Source organism: Cololabis saira, chromosome 3 (genome assembly GCF_033807715.1).
Source record: "Cololabis saira isolate AMF1-May2022 chromosome 3, fColSai1.1, whole genome shotgun sequence".
Lineage (NCBI taxonomy): Eukaryota > Metazoa > Chordata > Actinopteri > Beloniformes > Belonidae > Cololabis > Cololabis saira.
The window spans coordinates 22180130-22196795 of NC_084589.1; the positions used below are offsets into that span (position 1 = coordinate 22180130).

A 16666-nucleotide genomic window follows, 5' to 3' on the forward strand; every position below is an offset into this window, starting at 1 on the left:
CCAGTACTTAAAGGAAAAATCCTGACACGTGTGAGAAATATGCGTGTGTGTATGTGTGTGTATGTGTGTGTGTGTGTATGTCTGTGTGTGTGTATGTCTGTGTGTGTGTGTGTATGAAGCGTCCCAGTTTGGGTTCACATTATCGCAGCAGAATATTAGCCGGTTTCTGAGGAGTAGCTACAAATGACACACAAAGAGGGGAAATCAATAGCTTACAGATGGGGAAAGTTAGGCAGCCGCAGGTGAGGTCGGTGGGATTGCGTCATGCAGGATTAGGACAAAGGAAAGAGAGAGGCAGCTTGGACAACTTGTGACTATTGGAAAAAAAAACTTGTTTGCTTAAAGACTTTTTAATGTAATCAATTTTACAAGTGATAAATTAAATTGCCTACACAGATTCATCACAGGGATAGGGAGTGGGAAGAAGGTCAACAAGTGCAGAGTGAAAAACAGAGAAAGAAGGGAAATGAAGACAGAAAAGACAATTTAATTCCCACCATTTTTACAAACAATGCTAATCAATACAAAAGACACCCACTCCTCAATGCTCTCCAGCACCCTCATCTCTGTCTTACTTCTCTTTCTATTTCTGTCTCTTCCAGGCACACTCTCAGCGATAATTTACTCTTGAGTTGGCATCTAGGGCAGTGAGTGTGATCCAATGGAGTCAGGGGTGAAGAAGAAAAGCTCACACAGATCGAGCACACTGCCCTCAACCGCTGACACAAGCACGACAAATTAAAGGTGCTGGAGATTAATGGGTGAATTAATGGAATAAGAAAGGGAAGGAGGGCAGACAAATTTACAGAGCAGAGAGGGAGAAAAATGTATAAATAGAAGTGTGTTCCTGTATGCACCTATGAAGGAACAGAGAGATAATCAGCCGGTGGCATGATCGTGACCTGTACCTGACTGTGTTCAGAAACCGCAGTAGCTGGCTCTTGATGATAAAAAACAAATATGGAGATACATTTCGAGGATGTGTGACTATAAGGTGTCGTGGAGGAAGGAAAATAAGCGATAACAGTGAGGTATCTAATGTTAAAGACCCTCAAACACCACACACAATAAAATGTGAGAAAAGACACCACAGTGCCCTCAAGTGGTCACAAAGATAACCACTGACTGAAGCCACTGCCAACACAATTATGAAAGGAGACAGCGCTGCACTTCAGTCCAGTCTTGAGGTAGCCTATTATATTATCTCTGAATATTGCTTTCCAATGGTACTCATGGCTCTGATCATTGTTAGTTATAAATCTCAGACCACCATAAGCTGCAACAGTTAAATCAAGGCTCTATAGGGAGATAACATTTTACTTTGAAAGGGATGATTACTAGTCTACTTTCTTGTTTTGTTACTTTGGGTAGCCCACATTTATCCAGTGATGCTCGTGTATTTTTGTACATGATAAATTAAGATTTTCGCTTGCAATTTAGTCAAATTTAAAAAGTAGATTCCTGTATATATACAAAGGCACATTCCAGAGTTAAAGGTTGGTCATCTTGTTATAAGTCTATACAGTCAAATACCTAATCTTGCAAAAACCACAGTCAATACAGGTTAGAGGAGGATAGTCCAAGCCATCCGCATCTAACACTTCTTTATTTTCTCATAACTCTATAAGCACCGATCCAGCTCTATGGAAGCAGAGGCCATGAACTCTCTCCTCTGTTTGCATTTATCAGTAATCGACTTATATAGACTTTTGACAACGTAGCAGCAAACTGGAAGGACATGTCGGTACAAGGTTAAAATTACCTAGATTTGTCTGTAGGGACCCCATCCACACCACCACTTAAGATGGAAAGACATTTTTGAGTCTAGTCAGAGGCTTAAAATAGCTATTTACTCTGGCAATCGCTACTGGCCTTCTGGGTTAACATTAGTAGTCACTGTGCTGCAGATGTATATTCAGTTTTACCTCAACACTTTTGCCCCCTAACAAAAGCTTACATTCATTATCATGTAGATTGACTCCAGGATATTCCTAAAAGTGGAAATGGCATTTTTGAGTTTTGTCGGAGGCTTAAAATTGTGATTTTTTTATATGTAGGCTGATCACCCCAAGTGCTAACATTTAAGTGCCATTTTGCCTCAAGCAAATATTTAATTTTCACTAAAAACTGTGTTAATTCACGTTGTTTTGGTTTGCACACAACTTACTAACAATTGACTTAGGGCTGTTTTAAATACAGTGTGTTCTTTTAAGTAAGTCTAATACGTAATTCATGAAACACCCAACATCATCATAACCTCAGCATTCACTCGAGCAGTGGCAGGCGATGATGTTTTTACTCAAGTGAATTACCTTACTCCATCATCAATTCCTAAACATTTGGTACGCTGTGTATCTTGTGAACCCATTTTATTTGCAGTTGAACATAAAGAACATATCAGATGTCAAAACTAAGATATTTTGCAATTTCATGGAGAATATTTGCTCATTTTTAAATTGATGGCAGCAAGACATCTAGAAACGTTGGAACAGGGCAACAAAAGGAAAAGTAACTGGCACATATCAAAAATACTGGAGGAGCATTTGTCGACTAACAGGGGTGTTTTGCAACAGGTCAGTCATGAAAATGGGAATATACAGAAGAATCAAGCGAGGCTATTCAGATCTAATGATGGGCAGAGGTGTTCACCAATCTGTGACAAACTGCCTCCAAAAATTGGAACAGTTCCAGAAAAATTATGTAGTGTATAATATCACTACAAAATTCAGAGAATCGGGGGGAAGGAACCCAATCCAGAACCCTCTCTGGGACAAAGCTGACTTAAAAACGTCTGAGGCAAAATGGAAAACTGTTCTGGGGGTTAGATGAATCTAAATTTGAAATCATTTTTGGAAACCGTGTCCTTTGGACAGGGAACAGGGAATCAGGGATCATCCAGTTTATGATCAGCACTTAATTCAAAATCCTGCATCTCTGATGGTATGAGGTTGAGCTAGTGCCTATGTTGTTGGCAGCTTACACATCTGTACAGGCACCAATGTTGAAAAATACATAGAGGTTTTAAAGCAACATAAACGCTCTCACTCATACAACATATCTTTCAAAGAAGGTCTTGCTTATTTCAGCAACACAACGCTAAATCACACCCTGCATCTATCACAACAGTGTGGCTTCGCAGCAGATGAATCTGAAAGGTGTAAAAATACCTGAAATCCAGACCTTTCATGAAATGAAAAATCCTGCAACTAAGTCCCAGGGCTAATGGGCAGCTAGAATCCTGCATCAGACAAGAAGGGGACAACGTTCCTCCCCTAAGACTCCAACAACTGGCCTGCTCAGTTCCCACGTGTTCACAGATGTATGTTAAAAGAAGAAAGCATAGCAACAAGGCAAAACCTCTCTCCCTTCTAACCTTTTCTAGATGTGTTAGTTCCATCACATTCAGAATGATATATTTTAAAAGAAATGGAAAAATGTCTCAGTTTCATCATCTGATGTGTTGTTTAGATTCTCTTGGAAATAAAATACGGGTTCATGAGATTTTCAAAATATTTAATTCTGTTTTTATTTACAATGTACACACCTTTCCAATGTTGGGGGGACGTATGTGTTTTATGGATTTTCAGTTTTATCGTTCAGATGAAAATATTTTATGCCTAATTTCTTTCTCGAAAGATTTTTGATAAAAAGGGAGTTAAAAGGCAAATGAGATACAAGACTGTATGTGAATGAAAAGACTAAGATGGCAGCAAACAAAGTGGCATAACAAAACCATATCCCTTTTGTTTAGACTTGTCTATAGGTCATGAAAACATGTGACGTCAGAGAGTTACCGTCACAGTTGGAGCTCAAAGCAGAACCACTGAGTCTTCTTATCTTTATAAGATAAGAAGCTACGTTCAGAAAGTTGGAACTCTTTCCTTCTGTTTTTTTTTTTGCTTTGCTAAAAGGAGCAAAAGAGCCAACATTACTTCACCAGTACCATGAGCAAGGTTTTTCCGACCAAAAATAACAAGTGAAAGATTCTACATTTCCTCAGTAAGCTACTTTTCTGATGAATTATTTAAAATGTGGAAGTCTAGTCAGTAACCTTACCGAGTCCCTGACAAGGAAATCCAAACTGTTGTTGCAGTTTTCTTTGATTCCCCCTTGATGGAGAATCAAATGGAGAATCAATAAGACATTTATCAACAAAAAAGCAGCCCCTGATGTCAGCCAGAAAACCTTACACAGGAGAATGAACTGAAGAGATCTCTGGCGGGTTCATTGAAGTTATTTTAGCATTTCTCTGGATGTCCTGTGCTGAATTGGTCCGACATGGGCCATTTCAGCACATGATTCACAGCAAAAATGTGTCGTAAAGATTTACCATTACCAGCTGTCCTCAGCCAAAAGGGAGATGAGGGAAATATGAGTATCTGAGATATCTGAGGTTGCAACAGCGTGGGCTTTTTTTAAATTTTTTGGTGTGTGCAGATGTGAGCTTGCAGTAAAGGTACTGTGCACTCTTTCAGGTGGTATGATGGAGCGGCTCACTGCATCCGCTGAGACTGGCTGCTGTGAACATAACTGAGAGGACAGAGTTAAGACAAGTGAACTGGAGCTGTAATCCAGTGCTGTTTTGACCAAAGCTTGCCATCATCATTTCATTAAGAACAAAAGATCTCCAGGGAACTGGACGTGTGGACTAAACCTGGGTATATTGTGAAACATCTGTGAGAACTAAGACAGATAAGCTGCTCTTGTCTGAATACTTAGACTGTACTTTTCACTGCATTCGTCTGACAGCTTTAGTAAGTTGTTTCTCTATAAATTAAGATTAACTGTATCACATGAAATACTGAAATGCCAAAAAAGCTTTATTGATGAAACACAATTAATTGAAATCAATTCATAATCGTTTGAATAACGTCTGATTCATACATCCAAACATTTATGCTTTGATCATATTAAATATATTAACTGGATGCTTTTCTCTTCAATAATTTCATAAAAAATGTAACCTTTGAGACTACTTTCTCAATTTATAAATTGTAAAATCAATTACTGTAAATAGAAAAATTCATGAGTGGATTCATTAATAATGAAAATAATTTTATTAGAAGTATTGTATCATTGGCCCCTTCCACTGCTTGGAATTACATTACATGTATACAAATACATTAATGTCATCCGTGAGTAAAAAAAATATATATATATTGAACATAAAACTCTATTTAAATGCAGTTTCATTATTATCTTCACTGATATTTGTTCATAAAATCTTTGACTGCCAGGCTTTTACTTGAAATTGAGTATTTTTGTGGTTTTGTGGGATTCTTAATAAAGCCTCCACCGCTTAACCTGCTTAACCACTGATGTTGGAGGGAGACGCTGCACTATGAATTTCTGCCATCAAGAGTAATTCTGACAAAAATAATAATAATAAATAAACAAAAAAAACAGATATACACATAAAACCTTTTAGCACATGCATACCAATTCTGTGTAAATGAAATGACAGAGAAAAGGAAAAGAACAAAGCCTCCAACTGAATATGTCGTCAATATGATATGATGATCCTGTGAGAGCTGCAGCCTCTCACTCTACATGGCTTGCTGTGAAATACAGGTGTTATGACGACTTTATTGATCTGAAACAAATACACTCACACTGTGTTATGGCTGGAGCTGCGCCGGGTGTGTATGACAGAAGTACGACTCACAGTTAACTGCACTGTGAAGACAACCCCAGATAAATCTAAATGAAGAAAAAATACTGTCATCATCTTGTGAAACAAAATACCTTCATTGATCCAAAATAACATCGGGAGAACACTCCAAATGAGTAACTTTCAATGCTTTTTCTTTCTTTTCTGATGTTATCATTTTAACAGCCAGCAGCAGACAAAGATATGAGTCACATTTAGATAATGAACAGATAATCATGTACTAAAAATGTCCTTTTGATAAACTAAGTATCTTCTGTTTGTATGATCCCTCTGATAAGTGTCTTAGACTTAGGTTTTGAACTTTTTACTCTAATTCAATTCAATTCAATTTTATTTATTTACAACAGAAGTTGTCTCTAGGCGCTTTCCAGAGACCCAGAACAGAATTAATTGATTTAACTGTTAAATACAGATTGTATACAGACAGTCTTTATAATCTAAACATATGATCATCTTAGAAAACACTGGTGAATATAATAGCATATTAATGTGCCTAAAATCAAAAGGATATACTCAAATGCATCAGTAGGTATTATGATTTGATAAGACTTTTCTTTTTTATAGTCAATCTGTAGAACTAGGGGATCAGTCAGCACAACAGATCCACAAACATTCATGAACCAATCATTGCCCAGTAAGTTATTAGAATAGGATACTTTGACTTGTTCACTAGAAACGCATCAGCAAGACACTCCAGCGAACAGTGAGAGCAGCTGAAAGGATAATCGGTGCCTCTCTTCTATCCCTTCAGGACATCTACAACACTCGAGTCACGAGCAAAGCCCTCTGCATTGCAGGTGATGCAACTCACCGCTCACACAGCTTCCTCTGTCTGCTGCCATCAGGGAGGAGACTGCGGAGTCTGCGAGCCAGGACCAGCAGACTGAGGGACGGCCTGATCCATCAGGCCGTCTGGAAACTGAACTCTCTACCTGCTCTGCCTCCCCTCACCGTGCTACCCCCCCTTCAACAAAACGGTCGTTCTGTGTGTGTATATGTAGATATTCATCCATTCCACCCATTCCTGTCTTATACTGTACATTAAGAACACATTTCTTTTAAAAATATGTTTTTTCTTCTTTATATTTATATTTACATTCTTTAAGATTTGCACATTGTGTCTCTTCTTGTTTAGCTGCTGCACGTAAGGCCTTTGAGGGGGACAATTTCTATCCTGTATATATATATAGATTTGACTTGACTTGACTTGATTATTTACTATATGGCACATTATTGAGAATTGTTAGAGAAGTCATTATTTATAAATCACCAATGATGACGTCATTCTTTAGTCATTCCTCACTTGTTTCTCATTTGAAGCAGGACAAAGCAACGTTTTCAGGTTTTAGCTCACCTGGTCCCACTTAAGGTGCGGAGGTTAAGTTGCTTTTATAACACTGTCCAAGAGTTACTTTGTCTTAGTCTCTTTAGCTTGCTCTACCACTCTCGGTAATCATTTCTTAAATCTTAGCCACCTCTCTGATGATCTTCACTGTATGTGAGCTAGCTTCATTGTCGGTGTGTGATATAGCGCTTTAAAACAATATGCAACTGTCTCAAGAAATGACCAGGATGGGAGTCCAAAGTTACTTTGGCTAGTTATTGCTGATAGCAGCTTAAAAGTGGGGAAATATGATGTAATTATTTTTTTTTGGGGGGGGGGGGGGGTTAACCCACCAGGAGTGTTTAAACCAAGCAATACATTTATTTCTAATATGATTGATGACAGTCAGCTCAGCCAATGGCTAGCCATTATCACATCCTCATCGGTTGTCATGCTACTATGCATTTTTTTTTAAAACCAGCCATCGGTGAAAAACAATGGCCATTTTTGATTTCGCTATTGCATCAACATGTTAAACGGTATATCCCGCTGTAAAGGGCTCAGGGCAGCTCTGCACCTATTCAGCTCCTTTGGTTCGACTAAAGGAACTGGGAGCAATACTAACTCTGATTTACTTGTGGTGGGTGTGTTCCCGTTGGCTTGCTGAGCAACAAACCAACGCCATGTGTGAATAAAATTGGTCTTCAGTAACCAATGGCTCATCATGTGACCAAATACTTTGTCGATTGTCTATGGTTGTCAATTGTGTCCCTCTGTAATTACACCACCAGACACTAAGTGCCAGTTTGGGTTCCTATCTGCAGTGCTGAGTTTCCCTTTTGTCTAATTTCTATATGTCGCTGAGTCATAGCAACAGAGCAAATAAAGTATCTCATGTGAGTTGGAAATAAAGAATATCTCAATTGGAGCCAAAAAATGTTGAGTGACGGTAAATTCAAATAATATTGTGGCAATCCACGTAACGTTTCTACCTAACTTTAAAACTAGAAAGAAGAAGAACAATGCTAGCGGTGTGGTTTTTATATTTTCGTTATTAATATTATCATTATTTTTTTTTTACTATTATTATTATTATTATCATTATTATTATTGTTATTATTATTATTATTATTATTATTATTATTATTATTATTAGTAGTAGTAGTAGTAGTATTATTGTTGTTGTTGTTGTTGTTGTTGTTAGCATTTTTATTAGTAGTATTACACTTATAACTACTGAGCCAGTAACCCTTTAATACATTTTGATCACGAGTTAATTATTTGGTAGGGGTTAATTAGCATTTTAGTCTCTGACTTGTTAGTCGTTAAGTTTAATGTAACACAGCAAATGTGTATCCCTCATTGTAATGTGTGACGCGAAATTCTTGACTCATTGAAAATAACTGGCAAAATCAAATGAGACTATTTATTAAAAATATGAAAATACTAAAAAAAAAGAAGAAATGCCTAAAAAATAAAAGGTACTTAAACAAAGTATTTAAAGTGTATTTACACCCTCGCTCCTACATTATGTCAGTGCTCGAGTGACTTCCAATAACAGTTAACAGTCATTTTATTCGTACTCTCAAAACACGCAGTGAAAACACAGATTACACCAAATGTGTAATAGTGCGTCGACTGTAATAAAGGCTGATTTATGGTTCCACGTTACACCAACGCAGAGCCTACGGCGTAGAGTACCGCGGCGACGCGCACCGTACGGCGTGCGTCGCCGCGTACCCCACGCCGTAGGTTCTGCGTCGATTTAACGCGGAACCATAATTCATGCTTTATAGTGCGTCGACTGTACCAGCTGTTTCCATCTAATGCCCATATTTGGGCAGGGCAGGTGTGGCCAGGCGTGGAGCGGCCAGTCACTCATTACTCACCGCTGTCTGCCGGAAGTGAGTCACGCTGACGGTAATCTGCGTGGACGTTGCAGCATCGCGCTCACAAGTGAGAACAAGGAAGCAACATGTGCTGATCTGATTGATAAGTTCAACAACAGAGCAGACGAGCGACGGCAGCACGCAGGACGCAGCGCGGTATAATTACACGTGAGTATTATTTCACGTCGTTTACATTTACTATTATGTGGATGTAGGAACACAGTTGGTTATTTATTACACTGTAATAGTTTTGTTTTCATAGTTTCGTATGTTACTTTTACGATTTTACCCCAATTACGTAGAAACTGCTATGTAGAAATTAATTTCTATTTACAAAACTTTATTTTATTTTATCTAAAGACGTCTAACAGCCGTTTAGAGTCGCAGTGTCGCTCCTCGGCAAAAAACACACACATCCGCACTCTGGTTTCTGATAACTTTCTGTGTTTCCACCGGGGGAGTTTCCGCAATAGAGAAAACCCCCAAATGTGTTGTTTCCAGTGTACTATCAACAGAAACCATTATGTTTCCTCTGTGAAAGTACAAAGAAACAGGAAAAAAGGTTGCAAAGAACAGTTTGGTTAAGTTTTTCCTGTTTGTAATGGAGAACAGCACGTGCAGCCTTGTGTGTGTGTGTGTGTGTGTGTGTGTGTGTGTGTGTGTGTGTGTGTGTGTGTGTGTGTGTGTGTGTGTGTGTTTGGCTGCTTTGTTGGGTTGACTTGTTTTATTGCAAATACAAATAAATAAATAAATAAATACCAAATAAAAGTGCCAAATGCTACATAAAGGACTGGGTTCAGTCTGACCAACATGCACCACAGTTTACATGCTGAGGGTAAACAATCAAAGCCAAGCTGAAAATGGGTCATGTTGTGTGACAAGACAAACACAGTTCCTGATCAAGGCGGCTCGTCACTGTTCAGTAAACACACAACAAACATGCTGCAGCTCCAGAAGCCTGTTTTCCTCTCCGGAGAGCTGTTTAAGCCATGGATGCCTGCTGATTAGGTCAAACAGTGTAGACTTTTGAAGTGATCAGTGAAAACGGGCTCCCACCAGTGAGGTGAAAATTGTTTAGGCCATTTAAAGATCTATATATTATTTAACGTTGGGATTAAAGTCAGCTGAAATTATAGTTGGGAGAAGATTGTACTGAATCAGCAGTGATGTGTGGATTGTTACATGCTGTCAGACTCAAACATCAAACGAATGTAAGGTCAATGGTGCCGTAAAGGGTTGGGCTAAACAGTTACCAATTAAATGATGTTATGGCGTTTACCAGACAGCAGTAAAGATATGGATTCAGTGCTGCTTTAGTTGTTGTATCAAGTTGTGTCTTAGATAACAGAAGAACGAAGACTTCGTCTTTAGGAAGCTAACACACAGCAGATGCTGATAATGTTATTTTTGTACATCACCACCGCTAAGATCCTCTTGGTTGCAGGTAAATAACGTTGGTCAGATGGTCCGGTTGTTGTTGTTGTCCAAATTACTTTCAAAACATACTTGCATGCCAGGCACCATCACATTTGGCCATAATTTGTTAAATTTGGTGAATGTTCTCTGTCGTTCCAACGATAAAAACAAAACAATCAAAGACCAGACATAACAAACATGTCTGCATCACAAATATACAGTTTAGGCTTTAGAGTCCCGTGATTCTTTGCTCTAACCAGTTTGTCTGACTGGAATATGTTTACCTCACACAGCCGATGACAGAAGGCAGAGGCCCCTTGAAGGATTTAAAATACAATTTTACAAGAGACAGGGGTCCTAGCTTTTGAAAAATGAACATGTATTTGTGTTTGAGATTGTTGTCTGAAAATGATAATGAAGGCTTCTGCAGAGTAAGATGCTTGTTACTTTTATCTAATAATTAATAGCCTACTTGATTCCTTCGGTTGATTTAACAACAAAAAAAGTCATCACCATTTTGATGGAGGAAAAAATAACAAAAACAAAGGTGAAATTTAGAGATGCACTGATTGAAGTTTTCTTTCCAGATTCTGATCTCTGACTCTCTTAAAAGGCTGACCTGCCGATACTGATTTTGTCTGATTCAGATTTTCTTACTTTGAGTTATAGTTATGGGTACAGACAAACTCATCTATGACCGATAGTTGAGGCTGCAACATTGTTGGGTTTGCAATATTGAGCAGATTCCGCGTGATCTTGCTATTTTTGTCCCAAAAAGTGTTCATCATTTAGTTATTTTGACGTTTCTGTTTTTAATGACACTAACGCTGAATAATGAAAATCAAGAGTTATAATGAACATCAGATTAATTGTTGTTGAACACTTCTGTAGTTCTACTGTAATCACTCCCAAAGCAAATTGTGATTTAAACCCTGCATACCAAGTGACACCCTGAACAAAGTTTCGACTGAAATTGGAGCAGGCCGTGTTCAAACATTCTTTACAGTCTCAGCATACGTTTAAAACTGGATAGTCCACAGGATAAGCCTGTGATGGCACATATTTGTCAGTGACTGTAACGTGCTGCAGTTTGCACGTTGCAGAGAGGTTTTTTCAGTCAGTGAGAGTGAAATGCAAAACAGACTGACAACCGCTGCAGCTTAAGAAAAAACATGCAATTTTCCTTGAGACTGATAATTGACTGGTGCCAAAGGTGCTGTCTGAATTTCTAAGCACAAGGCCTCTAACATGTGTACGCTCTCATGTAATAACAAAACATTCGATGAGGTTTTACAGTAGCTGCTACACTTAACTTGTTGTGTCAGTCAGAACTACTCTTAAGGGAGAGCTGTGGGTACATATGCCAGAGCACAACAATAATTTGTCTTCACAACACATTACGCATATTGAAGCAATAGTGGTGTGTTGAAAGCCACAATAACAAGCAGCTGTCTGCACCTCAAAGTTCAAGGCGCAGTTCTTGTCAGGGACAGCAGCAGGATGTGAAGCGTACGCTAGCTCAGCTCCACGGTTTGAACAGCCTTGGCCTTCACTAAACACACTCCGCTCTGTGGTCAGCGTGACATTGGCTCTCAAGCCAGGCAGGCGTGCTATCAGAGGATAAACAGCACAGAGAGCAAATTGGATTTGCATTCACACATCGATACAGCAGCGCATGTTTGCATGTTGTTTGCATGAGTATAAACTGGCCATTTACGAGCGGGAAACCAAGTCAACTTCTACAAAATGCTCTTCACACACAGCTACCCTGAAGGTCATAAAAATAGATGGCTCAGGGTCTGTTGCACAGGGAAGTGTTTTTGCCATGACCAAAGTTCCTGTCCCTCCTCTTCTAATGGTGGGGAAGTCGTTGCATATTGCAAAACCTACACACACAAACACTGAGATAAATAAGCTGGCAACATAAAGATCCTGATTTCTTTTTCTTCTTTCCTTCTTCATAGAGACACCATGAAAAGGGAGGTGAAGGCTGGAGCCAACTTTCTCAAACGTATGGCTGTAGCACGAGGCAAGCTTGACGAAGCCAAAGCCGAGCTGTTTGCAGTGAAGCTAAAGAAACTTTTATGTGACAAATACGACGACCACTGGTACCCTGAGTGTCCCAGCAAAGGCCAGGCGTACAGGTACGGATCAATATAAAATCTGTACGCGGTTGTCCCAGCCGTGGTGTAATTTGTTCCACACAAAGATGACGGACGTGTATCCTAATTATTGGATTTGAACCTTCACAGATGCATACGGATAAATAAAGGAGAACCCTGTGATGAAGTTGTCCGTAAGGCCTGCGAGGAGTGTGAGCTCGCCCCCAGCGAGCTGGGGCTTCCCCATGAGCTCACACTATGGATTGACCCGTTGGAAGTGTGTGCAAGGTGAGTCACTGAGTCACCAGCTGTTCTGCTGAGACAAAGACCCTACGGCCATGTTTTAACAACAAGCTTGCACCGTCTCGCCAAAAAAATGACGAGGGGGTCGTCATCATGACGCATTCTGTGAATATGTAGGAATAAAGGCGCCAGCTAAATGAAACATGGCTGATGCACATTTTTAAAAGAATACCCCCCCTCCTCCTCACCCTCACAGATCCGGGGAGAACAGCAGGCCCTTCACAATAGCCAGTTTCAACGAAAAAGAGGAAGATGAGGAGAGCTTGAAGGGAAACCGGGAGGACGGCTCTGTGAACCTGGACACATCAGATTACCACTCGGCTACCTCATCAGATTGTGGTTCCGCTGCGTCGAGCGACACGGAAGAAAAGGACGGCGAGCTGGAGGGAAAGCAAGAAAAACAGAAGCAGGCTGTGAAGGAGGGAGCAGAAAGCAACACCTGCTCAATAAAGATGGTGCCCAGGGTTCGGAAGTGGCACGAAGATGGGCTGAATAAGGGAAAATACCTCAGAAATAAGGTATTTCTCTCTGTTATTTACAGGATTGTTATGAGTCTGTGTCATGGAGTTTCTTTGTCGTCTGAAAACACGCTGATAACACGCAACACTGTTGAGAACGGCATGTTCCTGAACACATCCACACATATACTATAACAATGTATTAGGACAAAAACATCAACCCCCTTAAAATATCTAAATATAAACTTGTACTGCAAAGAAAAAAAAAAGTTTTATAGATTAAATAGATAAATGTTCAAGTAGAAAGCTACAACGGTTTCCTTCTGTTCAGGCTTGTTAGAGGAGTCTATCCCAGCCGCCACACCCCGCAAGGGTCGCCACAAACCCTACTGCACAAATATTTGACTTCTCCTACCATGTTACATTATTTGCAACCTGTCTTTAAATATTTATGAGCTTGCAGCTGCTGACAGGTAGGACTACTGGTTTGTCTAGTCAAGGGGTCGGCAACCCGCGGCTCTAGAGCCTGTGGCGCCCTAGTGGCTCCTTGGAGCTTTTTCAAAAATGTTGGATCTTTTTTTCTTCTTTTTTTCTCTTTTTATCCTTTTTTTCTCTTTTTCTTCTTTTTTTTCTTTTTTCTTTTTTTTTCTTTTTTTCTTCTTTTTGCTTTTTTCTATTTTTTTCTTCCTTTTTCCTTTTTTAATCTCGACCTTTCGACTTTTTTCTCGACCTTTTGACTTTTATCTCAACATTTCAACTTCTGTCTCAACATTTCCACTTTTTTCTCGACATTTCGACTTTCTTCTTGAAATTTTGACACTTTCCTCGACATTTCGCCTTTCGCCATTTGCCTTCATTCTAAGGCTTATAAAAGACTTCATTTTTTGCGGCTCCAGACATATTAGTTTTTTGTGTTTTTGGTCCAATATGGCTCTTTCAACATTTTAGGTTGCCGGCCCCTGGTCTAGTCAGTTAGAAAATACAATGAAGTCTCTCTTATATCTTGCAATATATAAAACCATGAATGTATGTATTTCATTCACAGCCTGTTGTAGACACACCGTCATCGTCACCCCGTCAATGCAAAATACAGTGTGTTTGTTTTTATGTTTTTATTGGCAATTAACTCATTGCCATGTCATAATAGTTCAGATTAGTTTTTTCTGGAAGAGTTGGTACATCTGTGTCGTCTGATTTGTTCATCTCTCACGCTCTTTCCGTTTTATCTTATTTTTTTGCCCTCAGATCCCTGCTAGCCTCCAGTACTTCTACCACCCGACACCAGTGTGGCCTCAGAAGGCTGCGCCGGTGTTCCTGACCACAGTGTGTGCACCTACAGTGCCACCACCTCCACCGCAACACGTTTTTGGCTACTACTTTGTGCCGCAGCCATCGCCCCAGTTCATCCTGCCTCAGGCCGCCCTGCAGCCGTGGGGGGCGGTGAAGGGTTAGACTGTCCAGAGACTGCTGGCTGGAGGGCAGCTAGAGCTTTGCATGCTCTTTTAACTGAGCCATGGCATGAAAGTTCTATGACTTGGGCCAAAAACAGATTTATTGTATGTATTTTTTTTTCCTTTTTAAAAATTTTTAACATTTTATAACTTTGATAATGTGACTGCCACTGAACCTGAACACATTGTAATCTGCTGTATCTCCAAAATTAATTTTCTTGCGTACTGTACTCTTTATGAATGACTTGAGTCACTGGGTGGGTAGACTAACTCAGGGACTTTTATGTTTTAAGCCAAATAATTGACTTTCTGTGTTGTCTGTCATGATCTTTGCCAGTTAGTTTACTAAATATGTCCACTGTGTACAAATCAATCTTTGTAGAATATGATTCAGGGTTTTAATATTTTTGTAACTAGTCACAATATCTGTATTTAGATTATTTTTCACTAAATGACTTGTAAAAAGTCGTGAACATGGGTACCATAGTATAATGCACGTTTCTCTTTACTTTTATGTAATTTATTTGGGCACCACTAGATGGTGCTCAAGTAACACCTTTTAATGAACTGCTGTACAGTACAATTCCTGCTTGAGAAAATACAAGCACATTTTCTTTTTTTAAAGCTGCTTTCCCAAGGCTGTTTTTTTTTAAAGAAAAACAACTATTTATTGTAAAATCATTCCTTACAAGAACCTGCTAGAGCTTTATACATTGAATGCAAATGCATGCTCCACTCAATTATGTGATCATTTGAATGCATATTTATTCGGTTTTCTTGCCACTTTTAAGATTTTGTCTTTTTATTGTTTTTTTCCTCTCACCTTTTTTCAGTAGAAATATACTTTTCTTTTTACTCCAGATTAAACCGAACTTTTACCTGAAATCTGAGTGTCCATTTTCTCTTTTGCAAGAGCACCTGTCAGCCTGAAAGTTTAAAACAATTTACCCTCATCCTGTCCCAGGTTTTGTCATCATTTGCAGGATGCTCCAGGGGAAATACTCCTGTGTGCTCTGACCACCATTTAATCCAAGGCCGTGACGCTGTTCCTCTGTATTTGGCGCATGGAGGACTTTACTTAGAAAGGCTCCAAAGGAAATGAAAGTAATACGTATTGGATCTTGGCAGTCAACAATGAAGAAGATAAATCACAACTGGTCAATTTCAAAACAATTTCCCACGCTTCTTTGTCGCACGTTAGTCAGCTGTCAATCACACTTTTTGTTCCATTTAAACTTTCCACCAACAGGCATCTTGTCTGATCAGCCCTATGCAAAGAAATGTTAAACTAACACAACTGAGTGAACCTGCAGCACACTGCGCCTCAAGGCTGATTTATGGTTCCGCGTTACACCAACGCAGACCCTACGCAGTAGAAAGGATGAAAGTACATAAAATGAGAAAAAAAAACATAAAATAAGGAAGAAAGGATGAAAGAAAAATAAATAAGAAAGAAGACATGAAATGAGAAAGGATGAAAAGAAAGAAAAAGTACATAAAATGAGAGAACATAAAATAAGAAAGAAAGAAAGAAAAGACAAAATAAAGAATGGATGAAAGAAAATAATTTAATAATGCTTATTAGGAATAATAAACAGAAGAAAGTATGAATTAAAAAAGAAAGAAAGAAAGGATGAGAGAAAGCAAGAAAAGATGAAAGAAAGACGGACAGAAAATACATAAAAGAAAGAAAACAAGAAAGAAAGAAAGAAAGACGCAGAGCCTACGCAGTAGAAAGGATGAAAGTACATAAAATGAGAAAAAAAACATAAAATAAGGAAGAAAGGATGGAAGAAAAATAAATAAGAAAGAAAGGATGAAAGAAAGAAGACATGAAATGAGAAAGGATGAAAAGAAAAAAGTACATACAATGAGAAAGAACATAAAATAAGAAAGGATGAAAAAAAGAAAGAAAAGACAAAGTAAAGAAAGGATGAAAGAAAATAATTTAATAATGCTTATTAGGAATAATAAACAGAAGAAAGAAAGAAAATAAATAAAATAAAGAAAGAATGAAAGAAAAAAGAAAGAAAGGATGAGAGAAAGCAAGAA

General features: G+C 38.8%; 1 protein-coding gene across 1 annotated transcript; it reads left to right on the plus strand.

Annotated features, from left to right (window-relative positions):
- The first annotated feature begins 8913 nt into the window (after positions 1 to 8913).
- Positions 8914 to 15510, plus strand: si:dkey-79d12.5 (maternal B9.15 protein). The gene is made up of 5 exons (XM_061716587.1): positions 8914 to 9052; positions 12265 to 12444; positions 12553 to 12690; positions 12902 to 13223; positions 14409 to 15510. The coding sequence occupies exons 2-5, from the start codon at positions 12272 to 12274 to the stop codon at positions 14613 to 14615; spliced, it is 840 nt and encodes a 279-aa protein (XP_061572571.1). The 5' UTR covers positions 8914 to 9052; positions 12265 to 12271; the 3' UTR covers positions 14616 to 15510.
- Positions 15511 to 16666: the final 1156 nt, after the last annotated feature.